The sequence below is a fragment of the Drosophila novamexicana genome, unplaced genomic scaffold (assembly GCF_003285875.2).
Source record: "Drosophila novamexicana strain 15010-1031.04,08,12 unplaced genomic scaffold, DnovRS2.1 tig00000137-arrow-arrow-pilon, whole genome shotgun sequence".
Taxonomy (NCBI): Eukaryota; Metazoa; Arthropoda; class Insecta; order Diptera; family Drosophilidae; genus Drosophila; species Drosophila novamexicana.
In genome coordinates this window covers 1,134,209-1,151,286 of record NW_020824777.1, presented here as the reverse complement: position 1 = coordinate 1,151,286, position 17,078 = coordinate 1,134,209, and the positions used below count along the sequence as shown (strand labels likewise).

Here is a 17,078-nt window from a genome sequence, read left to right as displayed (position 1 = left end):
CCTTTATTCGTACTGTTTGTCTGTGTGCCTGTCAAGCTGCCGATATGTTTGGCCAATGAAAGCAGATTCTCAGATGCGTGTGTTTTTAACTTGCAAGTCTCGTGATTTATTACTCTGCTATTTGTTATTTATAAATTTTTTTTATATATTTTTTAGGTTTTTTTTTTGGGAGTGGTGCGTTTTTATATTGCATGCTTATAGGCGCCTCGTTTGTCATTTCGCTGTCAGCAAGAACAACAATAACAACAAACAGAACAACAAAGCTCCATTTATGCTTATCTGCCAGCAGGCGGTCGACTGTTGGCGGGAGGAGGAAGGGAGGGGTAGGTGCTGTCTTTTAACTTACAAATTACTTGAATACTTTGCGCCTGCTGTTACACGGAAACGGAAGTGGAAGTGTTTTACAGCACACACACACGCACACTTATACACACACAAACATGCGTGTGTGCACACGACACTTTTCTACTTGCAACTTTTTGCCTCAATCATAAAATCAGAACTTTTTACCCTTTACGGCATAATCAGTGCATGTGTGTTTGTGCTTATATGGGGATGTGTATGTGTATGTGTGTGTGTGTGGGGGTATGCGTGCGTTAAGCGCCGCTGGCTGCAATTGTCTTGTCTTTTATAGTTGTGCCTGTTTGCTTTGGCTCTGAAGCTGAGCGCGTGAGCAAACACGAAAGTCACGAGAGTTGAAAAGATTTGAAGGTGAGAAAAAACTTTTTGTTAAGGGCTGCATGAGCAGGCAGCTCATGTAGAAAAGCGTTCTCTATTGAAGTCCTATATGAATCGCTCAGATATCAAGAATTTGTTGGGAATCTGAAGCATAAAGAATGCTTTAGATATCAACTTTAAGTTGCTTTGGAGTACCTTTAAATAATAATTATAAAGAAAGTTTTCATTAGTTGTTTTAAAACAGTTGTGAATTATAAGATATAATCATGAAAAGAGAAGGGAATATGTTGCAAAGGGAATGCATATTAACAACGTCATGATATTGATGACGCATTTCCTAGTCGAGAATTATAAGCATAAAGAGAGCGCAAAGACTTGTCTACCTTTTATACAGTGAGTCGGTTTGTGTTCCCATTGATCCCATTTGGAATTCCCCTAAAAGAAGAGCTTTTTAATTTAAAATAGAGTAAACTTATTATTTATTTAGCTAAAGTTTTACAATAAATTCGTTACATTTTATGGGTTCTCTGCTACGTTGTCCATTTCTCCATTTCTCACGCGCCCATCTCTGGCTGATTTCACTGTTTTAACGGGTTCGCTTGAGGCCAACTGGCGCAGCGACTATATTTGGCACTTAAGCCAGGATTTTTATTATAAAAGGGTTGCGCTGTACATAGCATAACGTATAGTAGTTAGGGTTGCCACACATAAAACGAGTAACTCCCCCAGCATTACAGGCTACAGATTTTTATTGCTAGCCAAAGATATTGTCATAGATTTTGTGCCAGATACCGCTGCGTTGGAACATGGCGCTTACATTCGCCTGCTCCACATAGAGCTGATAGCGCTTAAGCGTGTTGGGGTCAGCGGGTCCCCAGTTGGGCAGCGGCTCAAAGGCTTTGCGTATGCGCTGCCACAGACCCAGCTCGGCGGGCTGACGTCTCACCGCAGGCACCGCCCAAAAGAGCAGCTGGCCCACGCCAAAGGCGCTCAGACACCAGCCAAAGACTGCGTTGGAAAATTAAATTAGTTCAGTCCACAATTGGGATTAGGTTGCAGCTTACCATAAACGCCAGACTGATAGGTGTAGTCCTTGTACTTAAGCGGTTCATACAGCGCCAGCATGTAGACCAGTATGGCGAACATCAGCAGCGGCGTTATCACAGCCCAACAGATGCGATAGTAGATGGATGTCTTTATGCCCAGCATAAATTCCGCATCGCGACAGACGCGCTTCACGCCATAGACCCAGCCAATGGCCACCAGCTCAAAGATGGCCAAAACTAAGGCCACAAATGTGGCGCCAAAGAAGTCCAACAGGTTCAGCACAAACTGGCCGCCGGGTGTTATATACAAGAGACCCAGCAGATATCCAACAATTGATATAAACACGACGATATGCCACTGTTTTATCTGGGTAAACTGATCCTTCAACACGGTGGTCAGGCAGGAGACCATGCCCACATTGCTGCCAATCCCAAGCACAAAGAGCATGAGAAAGAAGAGCACCGAGAATACCTGCGGCAGCACTTTAAACTTTGCAATTGCATCCGGATACGATATAAAAGCCAACCCCGGTCCGCCATTGACTACACTTGATATGTCCGTTGTGTTATTCTCATACGCCAGATTGCCCAGTATGCCGAAGATTATGATGCCAGAGAGCAGCGAGGTGAATGTGTCCAAGGTGGTTACAATGTTGGCATCTCTGCAAAATACACAAAATACATAATTGGATTGAAAAATTATTAATCAAGGTAAACCATTTTGGACTTGAAATAAGCTGGGTCCTTCTTAAGAGAATATTAAACATAACTAAAAAAATAGTATACATTTTAAATAATGAATGAATTTTTAAACAGGGACAGAGAAAGTCGAAAGAGAGAGTGAGTAAGAGACAGGAATTGAGAGAGAGAGAGAAAATCTAGAGAATTATTTAATTGAGCAAGAAAACGAAAATGGAAAATGAGTTTAAAATGATTTTATTTATTTTAAGCGAGATAAGTGAGGATTATAGTTTTAGTTAGATAATAAGTAATCAAATTTGGATTAAAGAAATTTTAGGTCATATTTTTTTTGTTATTTTAAGCCAAGCCAGTCTAACATTTAAAGGTACATGGAATGTTAGTTAAGTTAAAAAATCGTTAAGCCGAAACCAACTAAAGGGTACTTACCTGTATATATTCTGGCCAAAACGATTGTAGGAGGCGTACATGATAATATTGCCAAAGCATATGGCCAGCGAGAAGAAGACCTGGGTAACAGCTGCATACCACACCTGCGGCTCCAGCAGCTTGTGCCATTGTGGTTTCAGAAAGTAAAGGACACCATCCGAAGCACCCGGCAGAGTCAGGGCGCGCACCAGCAATATCAGCATGACCAGGTAGGGGAACAGAGCGAGAAAATATGAAGCCTTGCCAGAGCTCTTAACGCCACGGAACATAATGCCCGCGATAATGAGCCAAGCGAAGGCCAAAGTCAAGGACAGACTCCAGCTGGGATAGCCAATGCCATCATCGATGCTCGCCTTTTCACGCAGAATAATGTTGCTGATGGAGTTGCCAAGGATGATGGATTTGATTGAAAACGAAAAATGCGATTTACTTACGTAAAATAAAACTCCGCCGAGGTGGTGCGCACCGTTGACTGATTACCGTTCACTACGCTCTCCTGATGCGGTGCCGAATCCAAACAGCTTGAGCCCCATTCCTCGCGGCAATAGCTCCAGGGTAGAGTGGGATAAAATGATTCCACAAAATAGCGCAGCGTGAGCGCCATTAAGGTGGCATAGTATGTGGTCACAATACCCGTGGCCAGCACCTGACCATAGCCGATGCCTGTATTGCAAATGGAAGATATTATTACACACACCAGCACAATCGCTCACTCGCACACTCACCTCTCATAATGGGCACAAAGTCATAGACCTTGACGCTGCCGCGACTCGAAAACTGTCCCATCAACATTTCCAAATAGTAAACCGGCTTGCCTACCAATAAGAGTACAATGAGGTAGGGTATCAGGAATGCACCGCCGCCATTTTCCAGCGCAATGAAGGGAAAACGCCAAACATTGCCCAGGCCCACGCTGAGCGCAATGCAGGACATAAGAAACTCTATATCATTATTCCAGCCATCCCGTTGCTTGCCCTGCTCCACATCCGGGCTAGCGTTTGGCTCCTGCGCTTCGCTCGCTTTGCTCTCAGTGGAAAGTTCTTTGGGCGTGGGCGTGGCGCCACCCTCGCTTTGGGTTTTATAGGCGCCCGGAATGGATATGGTGGAGGCATTCGGTGAGCCCACAAAGGCGGGATTGAGGTAGCCATTGTTGTTGCTGCTCTGCTCCATTTTACTAGTTGTTGTTGTTGTTACTGTGTTGCAGCTGCAAAGTCAATCAAAAAACGCCGCAACTGAAGGTTAACTCTTATGGTCAAGTTTTGTGGTTGAATACTAATTAAAAACCGCTGCCTACAGCGGGCGTGGCGGGGCGGGCGGAGAAACAGGTTACAAATCCACCAAAGTCAGTGACCCACTGACTGAAGCGTCGATTATATAACTATTTGTGGCATTCATTCACAAAAAAAAAAAAAACAAAAGAAAAAATTACAGCACACCCATACAATTGCAGTTCTGGCCACTTTGTTGCCAGTTACCAGTTTTTAGGGCTCAAACAAGTTTCTTGACAATGTCTCGACTCGTCTAGCATTTGCATTTTTCTGTTTCACCTAGCTTCGATTTGCTCTTTGTTTACATTTCACTTTGTTTTCAAAGTGATATCCACGAGTATCTTATGAATGTCATTCAGTAGAAGTTGGGATTCAATTTCAGTGCGGCTACGATTAGACACAGTTTTGCAAGGTGTGGAATATCATATTTCAGATACGTTTAAATATAATATTTTAAGTTTTTAGTTTCACTACATTTAGCATTGTTTTCTTAACGTAAAACAGCTACAACTTTCATGTGTTCTTTTACGCTTAACAATGTGCACCTATATCAGTTGTCATGCTTTTTAATCTAACGAATTATCTTAATATAATTTTGCTACTATATTTATCAATAAGGCTGACAGCAAATGTTAAGCCAAAACTTTGATCTTAGAAGTCCTGTTTATTAACTTACGAAAAGAAAAAATTCGCTAAAATGTAGAATTACAATTTTTCCCAATATGCATTTTTGTTGGGCCTTGTCGTGCAAATGTTGTTACATCGTAATATACGTAATGAAATAATAAATAATTTAAATTAATTTAATTTTTGTCAACATCCTTTTAATCGTTTGCAGTATTCGTGTTTTCAAGTATATATTTATATTTTTAATCATTTTTTAATCAAAACCGCACGCCAAGTCAATTAACTCTTATTTGTTGATAAGACCAATTTCGGCATCCACTTTATCATAGTAAAATACTACAAATTCTCAGAAGCGTATCAATAGTCGTTACATGATTATTTGCTCGCAAAACAAGATATTTTTGTTGTTTCTTAATATAGCTCTATTAAACGTGGAAAAATACGTATTGTTTTTGTGCCTTTCCCAGTTCCGCGGAATTTCTTTTAAGACACAACGCTCGTTAATTATTATAAGAAATGTGGCCTAATAAAGAAAAGTTAACTTGCATCTGTCACCGTTCTTAATTTCTTTGTGGTTCAAATGGCTTGACTGGGAAATAATAAAGGCTACGATTCCCAAACACATTGTCGTCCCAATGCTCGAACCAAAGCCTTCCGGTCTAGTGTTTGACTTATGGAAAATCAAAAAATAGAATTCATGCCTGAAACCACCTCGGCTCAAAACCGGTTAGACATAAAAAGATAATATTTATAAAAAATTGATATATACAAGCGGATATTCCTCGACCTTGCGTATGACAAGTTTTGTGCTTAAAAATTTAGATCGCAGTTTTTCATTGCACGAGAAAAATTTAAAGTTCCGCGTACTATCTTAAATGAAAATGCATTTATTTAAAAGTGTGCAGCACCTCTCAAATAAATTTGAACAAGGATCTTTGAAATCAGATGGTGGAAAAAAGGGTTTCATAAAAACGTTTTTCGTATTTTTTACACATTTTCCTTCAACACATGAGATAACTACAGTGAAAATTTTAGGTTCCTAGCTCTTGGGCTGTGCATTGTGCGTCAATCAGTCCGTCAGTCAGTTAATCACTCAGTGAGTAAGTCATTCTGTCAGTCTTTAAGTATGTCAGTCTGTAAGTCAGCCAATCAGTCAGTCAAACAGTCAGTCAGTCAGTCAGTCAGTAAGTCATTCTGTCAGTCTAAGTCTGTCTGTAAGTCTGTCAATCAGTCAGTCAGTCAGTCAGTTATGACAAACAGTTTTATACATAGATATATAAATATATAATGAAGTTTATATGAAATCGTAGGTAAGTGTATTAGCGCTTCGTTTAATCTAAATACTTTTCTTGTTTGTTTATTATTGAATTTTTCATTTGCCTTTGTGTCATTGTTATTGTTGTTTTTGTTATTGCCTCAGCATTGCATTTGCGCATGCGCAAGGCGCGACGCGTTGCAGCTGCGCCGACGTCAAAGTTGCTTTTGGTTGTTGCTTTTGGCTGTTGTTGTTGTTGTTGTTATTGTTGCAGTTGCAGTTGCTCCATTGTTGTTCTCGCAGTTAATGGAAAGTGAAGGTGCACAAAGCCGTTGCCCTCGCTGCAAAATGTCAGCGTTACGTGGTACGTAAAACATGTAATTACAGGTCGAAATCTACCTTTAAGTGTGTCAGAAGAATTGACAAACCAGAAGCACGTTTGTTTGTTTTTTTTTCAAGCTCTTATTTTTTAAAATGTGATGTGTGTTTAAATACATTTTTTAAAGTTTGTTATAAATGTTATCAATTATTTGCTATTGCTTGCATCAGAAATGCTTCATTGTTATACCTGTAGATAAAGCTTTGCACACGTTTGACTGGCTATGAATTTGATATTGTCGTGGGTTAGGCTAAACACATTTGGCAGCAGATAAAGCCCGAAAAAGATAAGGCTTGATTTCTAAATGAGTATAGGGAAATAAAAGTAAACAGTACAATAAACTTTTAGTTAACCCAGACAATGCGAGACAACGTTTATTATTGCTCAGCGGCGTGGCTCATATAAAAAAAAATGAAGAAGAATTTAATAGACATTGTTCTGCAAATAATTTGAGGTTTCATAAAAGCCAGACAGTCGGCATTCTCGAACCTTGACCCATAAAAAAATACATATGTTTATTCTGGCCTGTTTTAGAACAAGTTCTTAAATGTTTTAACAGTTGGCAACGTTTGGAACACAGTTAACTGTTTTGTTTATCTGTTTTTGTTTTTGTTTTATTTATTTTTGCTTTTTATTTATTTTGTTTGCACGCGACTGCAATTGTGTTTCCTATATTTGTTTGCTTTTTGATTAGACCCCAAGCAACTATTCGCAAAACCAACTGTCGTTAGTGGCGCCCAATTTCGCTAGCTCACTCTGCAAATATTTATAAAACATTGTGTAAAAATTTGTATGTATTTACTTTGTTTTTAATAAGCCAGATTTGGCTGTCAGTTAGCGTCACGTTAAACACGTCACTTGCTCGTTGCCAATTTGGGCTTAAACCGCAGCTCTATAACTGGCCTTAATCATATGCCAAGCAATTTATCATGTTTTTTGCTCGCGTCTGTCCCTCAAACATTTCCAGCTGCTCAATTATTAAAATTAAATGAGCCCGTATGCATAATTTATTATAATTAAGTACACGAATTTGATTTATATATTTGCTTTTATTTTTTGGGATCTCTTTGCAGATTTAAAAAATACTTGATTGCTTTTTTACCGGATTTACAAACGAACTGAACACAACAAACGCCAAGCGATCACTGAGCGGAGTGTTGGGCCTTGTGACTCGTCAGCCACAGCGTCTACAGCAGCAGACGACGCCGACGGCGACGCTGGCAGCGACAACAGCAGCGCTTAACGGTAAAAATTGCTCACAACTTGACCTAAGGTAAGTAAGGCGCAAAATACCTGTACTGAAAACACAAATGTGTAAAAAAAAATATTTCCATTGAGTAATGCCGAAGATGTGCTCGGGGCGCATGCTAAAGTAATTAATGATACTTTGTATAAGTGAATCATTAGGTAATTTTTGATTGAGTTTTCATTAAATGATATGATATAAATTATTTTATATTAACTATTTTATTTGCGCTTGTATTTATTTATATGTTTTTACTTGTATTGAGAACATCATCTTTATATTATTTTTTTTTAAAATTAGTTTCTTTTTTTAATATTTATCTAATGAAAAGAATAACTTAAGTATAAAATTTGCTAAAATTTGTTTGTTTTGTGATTAACTTTACTGTTATTAAGGGAACAACTTTTATTAAAATTGTGTGAATAAATACAAATGCAAATTATTCTACAGTTAAGTATAACATAATAACATACACATTAATAGATTGATATATTACCCTATCTGAGAGATCGATAGAAACATACCTATGCAATCTCTTCCGTATTCAGACTCCGATTCTGGGTGTCTTTAGAAGACGCCTAGCAAATCTATTAGAATTAAAATATTAATTGTTTTCCATAAATCATATTAGGCAAAAAAACAAAAAAAAAAAACAAACAATGTAAATGCAAATAGCTATTTTGCATATTTATGATGATCATAATGGAAATAATAGATCCCAAGTTATCCGACGAATCCTTCCAATGCCAGCTATATGATGGTTATTAGATTTTGATGGATACCATAGTGACACCCTTAATATCTTGATAAACACAAAAACTTGTTTAGATAAGAACCTACTTTTGGACCGATCGCTCCTATGACAGGCTTCGACATATGTATTGCCTACAACAGAAAGATAACTTTAAATCTGAGAGAAAAGTTCGCATATAATCAGAGGGAAAGACGGACAGGCGGACATGACTATATCAACTCGGTTTTTGATACTGATATAGAAAATATATACTTAACGGGGTCGGAGATGTCAAAATTATAATACCCTCTACAAGGGCAAAAAACAATTTTAAGACATGCCTCAAAGGGTATTCACGTTTCGATCAGCCTAAATAAACTATGCTCTCTGAAGCAACCCTTGCCAATGTCAACAAAAATATTTGTCGAGACTTTCAAATTAAATTATCTTGATAGTTTTTACAAAGAAAAAGATTATATTATCGTTAAAAGATTTCGATTTCTGTCTAGACATTAGATTGGACTATTTGCGATTAGAAATACCACAAAAAGCTTCTATGGAAATACATAGAAAATCAAAATTCAATTAAATAATGAATTTTACAATTAAAGTCAAAAAAAGGACAAAAGAATTAATTTTTGTTGCCCGTTAGCCATGGCTAATTAACTTATCAATTAACTCAACTACATATGTAAATTGTCCCATTTGATTGGTAAACCTTTGGGCATTAACTGCGCCCTTGTTATTTATGTGCAACACTTTTTCACAAATAAGTCGAATAAAAACATGCGATAAAAAAGGCAAACAAAACGCGCAGATTAACCCTTCAATAATATTAAAAAATTAATTACACATTAAATGGGCTAAAAGCACTCATGATGAGAAAAAATATAATAATGGTAACTAAAGTATTTGTACTATTACAGCATTTAATTAAAAGTGAGGGAGAGAAAAATTGAATGCAAATTAAATGTTTTTGCCAATGCAATAATTTATTAATGCGGGCGCGATAAATGCAATTTAGTGCGCTCCTCAATCATTGAATTATTTATATATTTATAGTACATATATAAATGTACTTTTTAAATGAAATTGTTTCACGTGTAATCAATGCATAACGCAACGTTGCTCTTTCGAAATAATTTCTGTTGCGGTCATTTTCGTGTTAATGGCCCAAAAATTGTAAATTGTGTTAAAAACAAAAGAGTTTTCAGTTCAGAGTAGCCGAACCGCAGCCATAAATGAGTGTTAGTAGGTGTTGCCAATTTGCATCCAATTAAAATTTCAGTCCTTTCGCACACTAACACACACTCACATACACACTTACTTTTTGTGCATTGTTGAGTTCAGCCACATTTTGCATCCAAATTGCATTTACGCATTTGCAGCTTTTATGCTGGATGTATGTTGTTCTTATACCCATGGGTTAATTGGGTATTATGGTTTTGTGGACATGTATGGTAGAGGCAGCAGGAAAGTATCTCTGACTCAAAAGGTTATATAAATTCTTGATATAAAATCGATCTGGATGGTAGAGATGGAAATACAAATTTAATAAGCCATACTTCATTTCTATCCCATATGCAAGCTAGGATGCGTGTAACAGCAGCTCAGGTCTGGGCTTAGGGTATGATCTAGTCGGCCACATCCGAGCACTCATGCTTATTACTATTGGCTAAATTCACAAATGGATATACCAATTGTCGTGCACACCTGTACACAAATAAGAACATTGGGGAAATCTTATAGCTCTTTTGAGTTTGTCTGTGCCTGTATAAAAAAGTAAAGAAAATACAATATAATGAGCTAAATAAAATGCTTGTAAAGAATTTGTTACTATAGGTGCGGAAAAATGAAAAAATAAGTCAAAACTTAAATCAATATTGACAAAATTAAGTTGAATGCTCGCATAAGTACACTTAAAATACAACCTAAAATATTGTTAATTGAATTTATTTACATATGTCTTAATACAAGCAAAAACATGAGTAAAGTGCAGGTTAAAATAGCTCAGGAGTTGAAATCTTAATTCAAATTGAATGTTAAATATTTAATTATTTACCTACAAATATGCTAACTGTCTTCAAGCAAACAGATATCTTAAAGTCCAATTATTTACACTTATTGTTAAGGGTTATTTGTTTTGACTGCAGATCCAACTAATTAAGTTAGCTGCTTTATTGCCGCAAAAGCCGTAATTTGCAATTGCATATTTAAGCCAAAACTAAACTCAAAATATCAACAATTAACTCAATGCTAATTTAGACATTCAGCCAACTGTGAATTTATGGCCAAGAAAACGCAGAGAGCGCTGCTTGACTGCAAGTAAAAGCCACTTTGTAATTCGTTCAGTCATTTATCAAGCGCCACTCGGGCATAAATCTTGGCTAAGCAAATCGCAATGACAACTACTTAGCTGCCTGCCACTGAATGCTGAATGTTTGCCAAGCGAAAATCCAAAAGGTGAAGTCACAGCCTGCCGCCACAATTCAGTTGTCCTTCGTCACGCAATTGTTTTTGTTTTCATTCGTTTTGTTTATTTTCGGCAGTACATTAAATTTTATAGCATTTGGCATAGGCTGGACATTAAAATCAAAAGACACAAATGCCACAGAGAAACAGCCAAAACAGATGGCCAAAGGTTTTCCGGTCAGAGGCAGGCACGTTGCGCATACGCCGCGTTGCCAGTTAACAGTGGGCAGGTGGCGTTTGGCAGGCAGCTTGTTGTCATTCTTGATTTATGCACTTGAGGAACATTAAGAATTGATGTTTTTAATTCAGATCTACGCTGAATTTGTTTAGTTTTCTTTATGGCACTTGACATAATAAATGGCTCCTTCGGGTGCTATTTCAGGGAAGCGTGCTAGAACAAACCACTGTTGTGCATCGCATGGCTGAAATTTAAACTCCTTTGCTGATATTTTAATAAGTATTTTGTTAAATATAATGAAAATAGAGTAAATAATTTTTGTTTATTATTTAATTTGGATTAGTTTTTTATTTCTTTAACATTTGTTTTTTGTATATGCAAAAGTATTAGATTTTATTAAAATTAGAAAGCTTAACACAAACTATCTTTAAAACAGGCTCAATTAGCTTTCCAAGAGCTGCCTCAGTTCTTTGTTTGTTTTTCTTATCAGGCCTGTTCTTAAGACTTTTATTAACCTAATTGAATTGGACAGCTCGGAGCTTGTACATCTCTTATCTTATTTAAAACAAATCTTGCGAAACTTCTTGCGCAAAGTTGATTGTAAAAGTTTTCGTTGACTGCTAACAAATTGGTTACGACTCGGAAATCTTTGAGTTAACACAGTTGCTGCATGTGTGGAATTACGTTTGGGGTCTAAGTTCGCCAAAGCAATTTGTGTCTGGGCCCATTCCCAAGCTATTGCATTAGCTATGCAATTTCAATTGTGTGGCTGCAACAATTTTCGCATTTGCCGCATATATGTGCCACAAGTGTCAGATTGTTGCCATCTATTAGTGTTGCATACTTTTCGGCTGCCATTTGAATATATAGTGCATTAATCATACGCCCCGTGCTCGACAACTACACATAATTGAGCTGTTTCTGTTACGGCGACGGCTGTTGACTGCATGCGCCACATTGCACACACAGACACGCACACACACATACACACACACACACATGTGTGCACTTATCGCAGATGCAGTATATTAAGTCATTGTTTGGGTCGCTGTAAGCGCCTGTTAAAGCCAAATTCTATAACAATGTAAGGCACTTTTGTTTCTGTTGTTGTTTTGTTCTATGTTTTACGCCAAGTGCTGCCATAAAAATGACTAAAGCACACGCAACAACAACAACAATAACAGCAACAAAAGCAGCAACAACAACGAGAACAACTCAACTCGAGTTGACTCCAGTCGCACGCCAAGCGCAGCGCATTTCGTGCGTATAAAAATCTGCAATTCATGCAATTTTCATGGAAAATTTGCCACACAAAAAGAAAAGCAGCCAAAAAATAGAACAACAAGCGCACATGTTTTGTGTTTGTTGCTTTGCTGTGCATGTAAGCGTTTGTGCGTGTGTGTGTGTGCGACTCTCTCTGTGCTCTGAATGTCAAAATATTTGTGTGTTTGGCATTTTAAGCGTTAAATTTTTGCTGTCAACATTTCCACTTGTGCCAGACAATGTCATTCACTTGCCGCAGCGAGCTTGGGCTGCTTCTGTGGTACCTTCTATGGCAGCAACAGCAGTTGTCATATTAATTTGCTTAGCACGTGTCGCTTAAATACTTCAGTTTCGGCTTCATGTTTTGGAGATTACGAGCAAACGTGTCATTTGTTCACATACGGCCAATTCTCATCGACTGCCTTATCCTCCTCAAATACCCTAACCTATTTGGGCTCAACTCTGATTTAATTTATTTGATTGGGCATTCACTTTGTAAAAGTAATCTCGTAGCAATATTTGGCTTAAGCTAGTATTTACATTCGTAAATAATCGTTTTGTTAGGTGGGTATATTTTATAGAAATGAACCTTAATGCTCAATGGAGCTAAGAAAATACATTGAAATTACAAGATTTGTACGTTGTTGTTGCTAATTTTGCACATTTGTTGTCTGTTACTCAGTTGTCCCAAATACTGCTTTTGATTCCGCTTTCAAGGTGCCGATATATTAAGTCGAAACTAAACTATGGACAAAGGAATTTGCGACCGCCTTCCGCCTTCATTTACTTGTGCATTCGGATAAAAAATCAGCATATTTCCATTATTTATCTTGGCAGAATCAAAATATACAGGCAGGTGTGCCGCAGGTTTTCCCTCAAGCAGCTACCGCACAACGAAAACATCTCTTCTACTAAGAAAATACAAACGAAATAAGAATGATTGAAAGTCGATAAGTATAAAGGATCAACAAGTATCGCACCGACATCGACGTGCTATGAATTGCTTGAGAAATGCACGGATGTTTGCCCTGGATATTTCGGCTGCTTCTCTATCTGTGTCGGTGGCTGTTCCGGGGTTGTTGGGAACTTATCCAGCAATTTTGTATCGCTCAGCGGTATTATTCTGTCGTGATTTACATCCTTGTGATCGGGTTCATCGCCAATATCGACTTTTACCGTCTTCCCTGCCGGAGTTATGACTAGTATATGCATTTTTTTCGAAATGGTCATGCAGTAATTTGAAGGTTATGCAAGCCGAAAACGTAATTTGGTCGTAAAGGGCCAAAATTATATTTGTATAGGCTTTATTACCAATTTTGTCTATTTTTCAAAATGAAATGGACATACAATTTACATTGACTACATAAGAAGACTTTTGTAAGTCATGGCCAACTTTGCGAAAAGTTTCGATGAAGGTTTTGAAATTCAAATAAACAAGGGCTGGCTATATATGGACTACGTTTAGAGTGTTACAATTCACATATACATTTCACTTTAATATAAGAAAAAATTTGAACGAGCATTTATAACCGAAATTCTACCTATTCAGTTGCCAATAAACTCTAGCTTATTTTAAAATAAATGAATCAGCTATGGAGTATTAAATAAAGCTTTAAATTCTTGAAAAATTAGCTGCCGTTTGTCATTTTAAGATTTAAATGATGCTGCAGCAATACTTTTAAAGACTTTTCTATTTATATCATTTCATTTGTCTGCAGCGCTGAAAAGTAGGCAATAAAAGGACGAATGGTGAAAACTCTCCTTGCTTGCAGCAAAGCCTGCGAAAGCTGCTTTTTATCCTTCCGTTCTGCGGTGAATTTGTGGTTGTGTGTGTTCGTGTGTGTATGCTTATGTCTTAGTATGCTTTAAACAAAAAATATGTCTCAGTCGCCGCGCCCACTTTTGTGTGTGTGTGTGTTAGAGAGTTGTTTGCCAGCGACTGTTTGTTTTTGGCATGTGGAAAGTAGAACATAATTAATTCAAATTAATTACAATTTGTGTGGAATTAGCGCTTGTGGCAAGCAGCCCGCCCACAGAACAAAAATGATAATGATGATGTCAATGATGATAATGCTGATTATCATTACAATAATGAATATAATAATGCTGCTGATGATTATGCCGTCTATGTCCGCAAACATTTCCAGCGATTTTCATGGACTTATGCTCGTATGGCGCTGTTTGCATTGAACGCCCTCTGCTCCCTAGTCCAATTACCTCGTCCTGCCACAGCAAATTTAGCCTGACAAGCTACTTGAATTATGTTCCGGTGTTGGTGACTGCAGCAGCCTTCAAATAATTTGGCGTATTTTAAGTTTCATAGCCGCCCGCCCGCCCGCCATTGTTTCCCTGACCCCATTAGTGCAGAATTACGACAACGTCATAAACTCAAGTGCACAGCTCAATTGGGGAGATACGGGTTTGGTGCGGCTGGTGCATTTATAAATCAATTATGCAACGATTGCACGCTCATTAGTGTCAAACTCAATTAACGCTATGACAGTTTTGCCAGCGCCGCAGGATAGAATAGGATGGAAGGACATGCAACGCCCACAGCGACGTTAGGCGTTATGTCAACGGTCAAGTTGAGTTCAATTTGTTAATTGGCACTGGCATTTTGAGGATTTTGTAATATGCAACATTAACAGGGGGATCAGTGAAATAGCCAAGAGTTTTGAGAGAAATTGACCCGAGGGAAGACCCACAATTATTATCATGTAAGTAAATGCAAGCACCTATAAGCGACAGGACAGACTTTATCTTTTTTTCGAAAAAGTAAAAAGACGACACATTTGAAATGTGGGCTTTCGTATTTTCAAGGAGTACTCAGTTAATTTATTGAAAAAAAAAAAAATAAGAGTAAAATAAAGGAAACAAGTCAATCTCAACGATCGACTGTTGGTTCCCAGCAATCGCTTGGCCAGACCTCTGCCTACAGCTACACCTATCCGTCGCCACTTTCACCTTCTCCCAAGAGGGAGTTCACGGCGCAGGAGTCGGCCAGGAGGTCACCTGAGGCCGTTATTCATTACACCTTTAACTTAGTTTTTATATATCTACTTATTCTTAATACTGTTTAATGTACATACTGGTGAAACCTGGTGAAAGCGCGCTCTTGACTCGGACACTCTTGAGTTATGATTGGAACTTGTTAACAAAAAACTATAAATATATATATATATATATATATATATATATATATATATATATATATATATATACAGATTGCATAGAAAATAAAACATCAGCAACTTTTTCTTATTTTGTTCTTTCAATCCATTACAATCTTTCAGTAGAGTCCCTATATATTATCTTATCTGAAATTTGTTTGCCTTTGCCAAGCTTTTCAAGCATTTGCGACCTTGGCTTTTAGCTGCTGGCATATTAACATAAATATTCAAGCATGCCCCTTGGCCAAGACTCGACTTTAATGCACTCGAGCATTGGCCATACAATACAATTTTTTGAACATAATTCTTCTAGCAAATCGAGCCCAACAAGTATTTTATATCGTAATTGCAATCTTGCATAAATGCGTGTTGCCAGAGTTTTCAAGCACAATTACAGTACATGGATAGGTATGTGTGTGTGTGTGTGTGGGTGTGTATTTAGCGTGTTTGCTTGTCCTTCGTATTGCCATTTTAGTATGTGCCTTTTTTATGGCAACAGTCACCGTCACAGCATCAACTTTCAGTTGGAACACGTGTAAGTGTGTTGTTTACACACACACACACACATAACGAAAACTGAGCAATGTCCATGACACACTTGCCAACATGTGTCTGTAGGTGTGTGCGTTGCTATGTGTGTGCTTTTCGTTGCATATCTCAATGTTTGCATCTGTGGCCAGGCCTTACCCAACTCTTCAAACATGTTGGCCACGTTGCTGTTGCTCGCTGCTGTTGTTGCTTTTCCTTGGATGGCAACGCATTGACACGCGCCTTGTTTGCTCACCCCCTCTGACCACAGCCCCCAGGCCACCCAGCCCACCCAGCCCAGTCAGCCAGTGGCACCCATACCCATGCATTGAGGTCAGCCGATCCGCCATGTTATTACATATGTATAGCAACGTTTTTCTGTAGCGCTTTGATTACCATTTCGGCCACGTTTGCCCCATTAACACTCAATCATTAGCATCGGCTATCACAGGCATTCGTGCATCAAATTAAATGCTTGCGGAAATATCATCAATAACAAGCGCGAACAATGCCGGACGAGGCGGCATTCGGCGACACGGCTTGCCTCCACGTGACCAATTAATTTTTGGCATCCCAGCGACAAACAATTAGCCAGCGAAATTCGACCAAATAATAACAATAGAAATTGTAGCTGTTGTTAACCTTACTAGTCTACATAATAATTACTACACTAGTAAACATAATAATTAAAGTTGAGGGCATTAAATATAGGACTCAAGTTAGAAGACTTGTCAGACGAATAAAAATATCTGCCTAATAAAGCTATAACCGATAATCAATAAGAATATTTTTACTTATAAATTAATGATATAATAAGGCAAAATACGAATTTTAATATAAAAATGAAAATAACAAAAAATTCAATAGATTTAATTGAAAACTATAATTTACTTAAAATTTTGGAAAATTTCATTTATTTATTCATACTCCAGTGGAAGTTTGTTAGGTCGCGCATGTCTTAGGCTCGGTCTTAGTCTTAGAAACCGTCTCTCAACATTTCAAGGACTTTGATTAAATATTTATTACGAAATTTTTAAAATTTACTTGTTAATAATTTATGCAGTCTAGTGACATTTATATGCAGCTTACACCAAACATGTGATAGCC

The 17,078-nt window shown here is 37.7% G+C and overlaps 2 protein-coding genes across 4 annotated transcripts in view; one reads left to right on the top strand and one right to left on the bottom strand.

Annotated features, from left to right (window-relative positions):
• LOC115758199 (RNA polymerase II degradation factor 1) overlaps window positions 1-17,078 on the top strand; it is a 56,692-nt gene that overhangs the window by 12,615 nt on the left and 26,999 nt on the right. For 2 of the 3 annotated variants that reach the window (XM_030698744.1, XM_030698746.1), the window contains exon 2: window positions 7,455-7,654. The gene's annotated coding sequence lies outside the window, so the exon portion shown is untranslated. Of the gene's footprint in view, window positions 1-7,413; window positions 7,655-17,078 lie in introns of those variants that run through there. The other variant, XM_030698745.1, reaches the window with a different exon arrangement.
• Window positions 1,159-7,418, bottom strand: LOC115758200 (sodium-dependent nutrient amino acid transporter 1). Its single transcript, XM_030698748.1, has 6 exons — window positions 7,184-7,418; window positions 3,578-4,056; window positions 3,287-3,515; window positions 2,853-3,227; window positions 1,743-2,386; window positions 1,159-1,686 (listed from the first exon to the last, which is right to left on the bottom strand). The coding sequence occupies exons 2-6, from the start codon at window positions 4,020-4,022 to the stop codon at window positions 1,433-1,435; spliced, it is 1,947 nt and encodes a 648-aa protein (XP_030554608.1). The 5' UTR covers window positions 4,023-4,056; window positions 7,184-7,418; the 3' UTR covers window positions 1,159-1,432.

Coding starts and splice junctions, on each gene's coding strand:
- LOC115758200 (XM_030698748.1), bottom strand. CDS start 4,022: ATGGAGCAGAGCAGCAACAACAATGGCTACCTCAATCCCGCCTTTGTG. Junction 3,516..3,577: donor CTTTGTGCCCATTATGAGAG/GTGAGTGTGCGA, acceptor TTTGCAATACAG/GCATCGGCTATGGTCAGGTG. Junction 1,687..1,742: donor CTATCAGTCTGGCGTTTATG/GTAAGCTGCAAC, acceptor TTTCCAACGCAG/TCTTTGGCTGGTGTCTGAGC.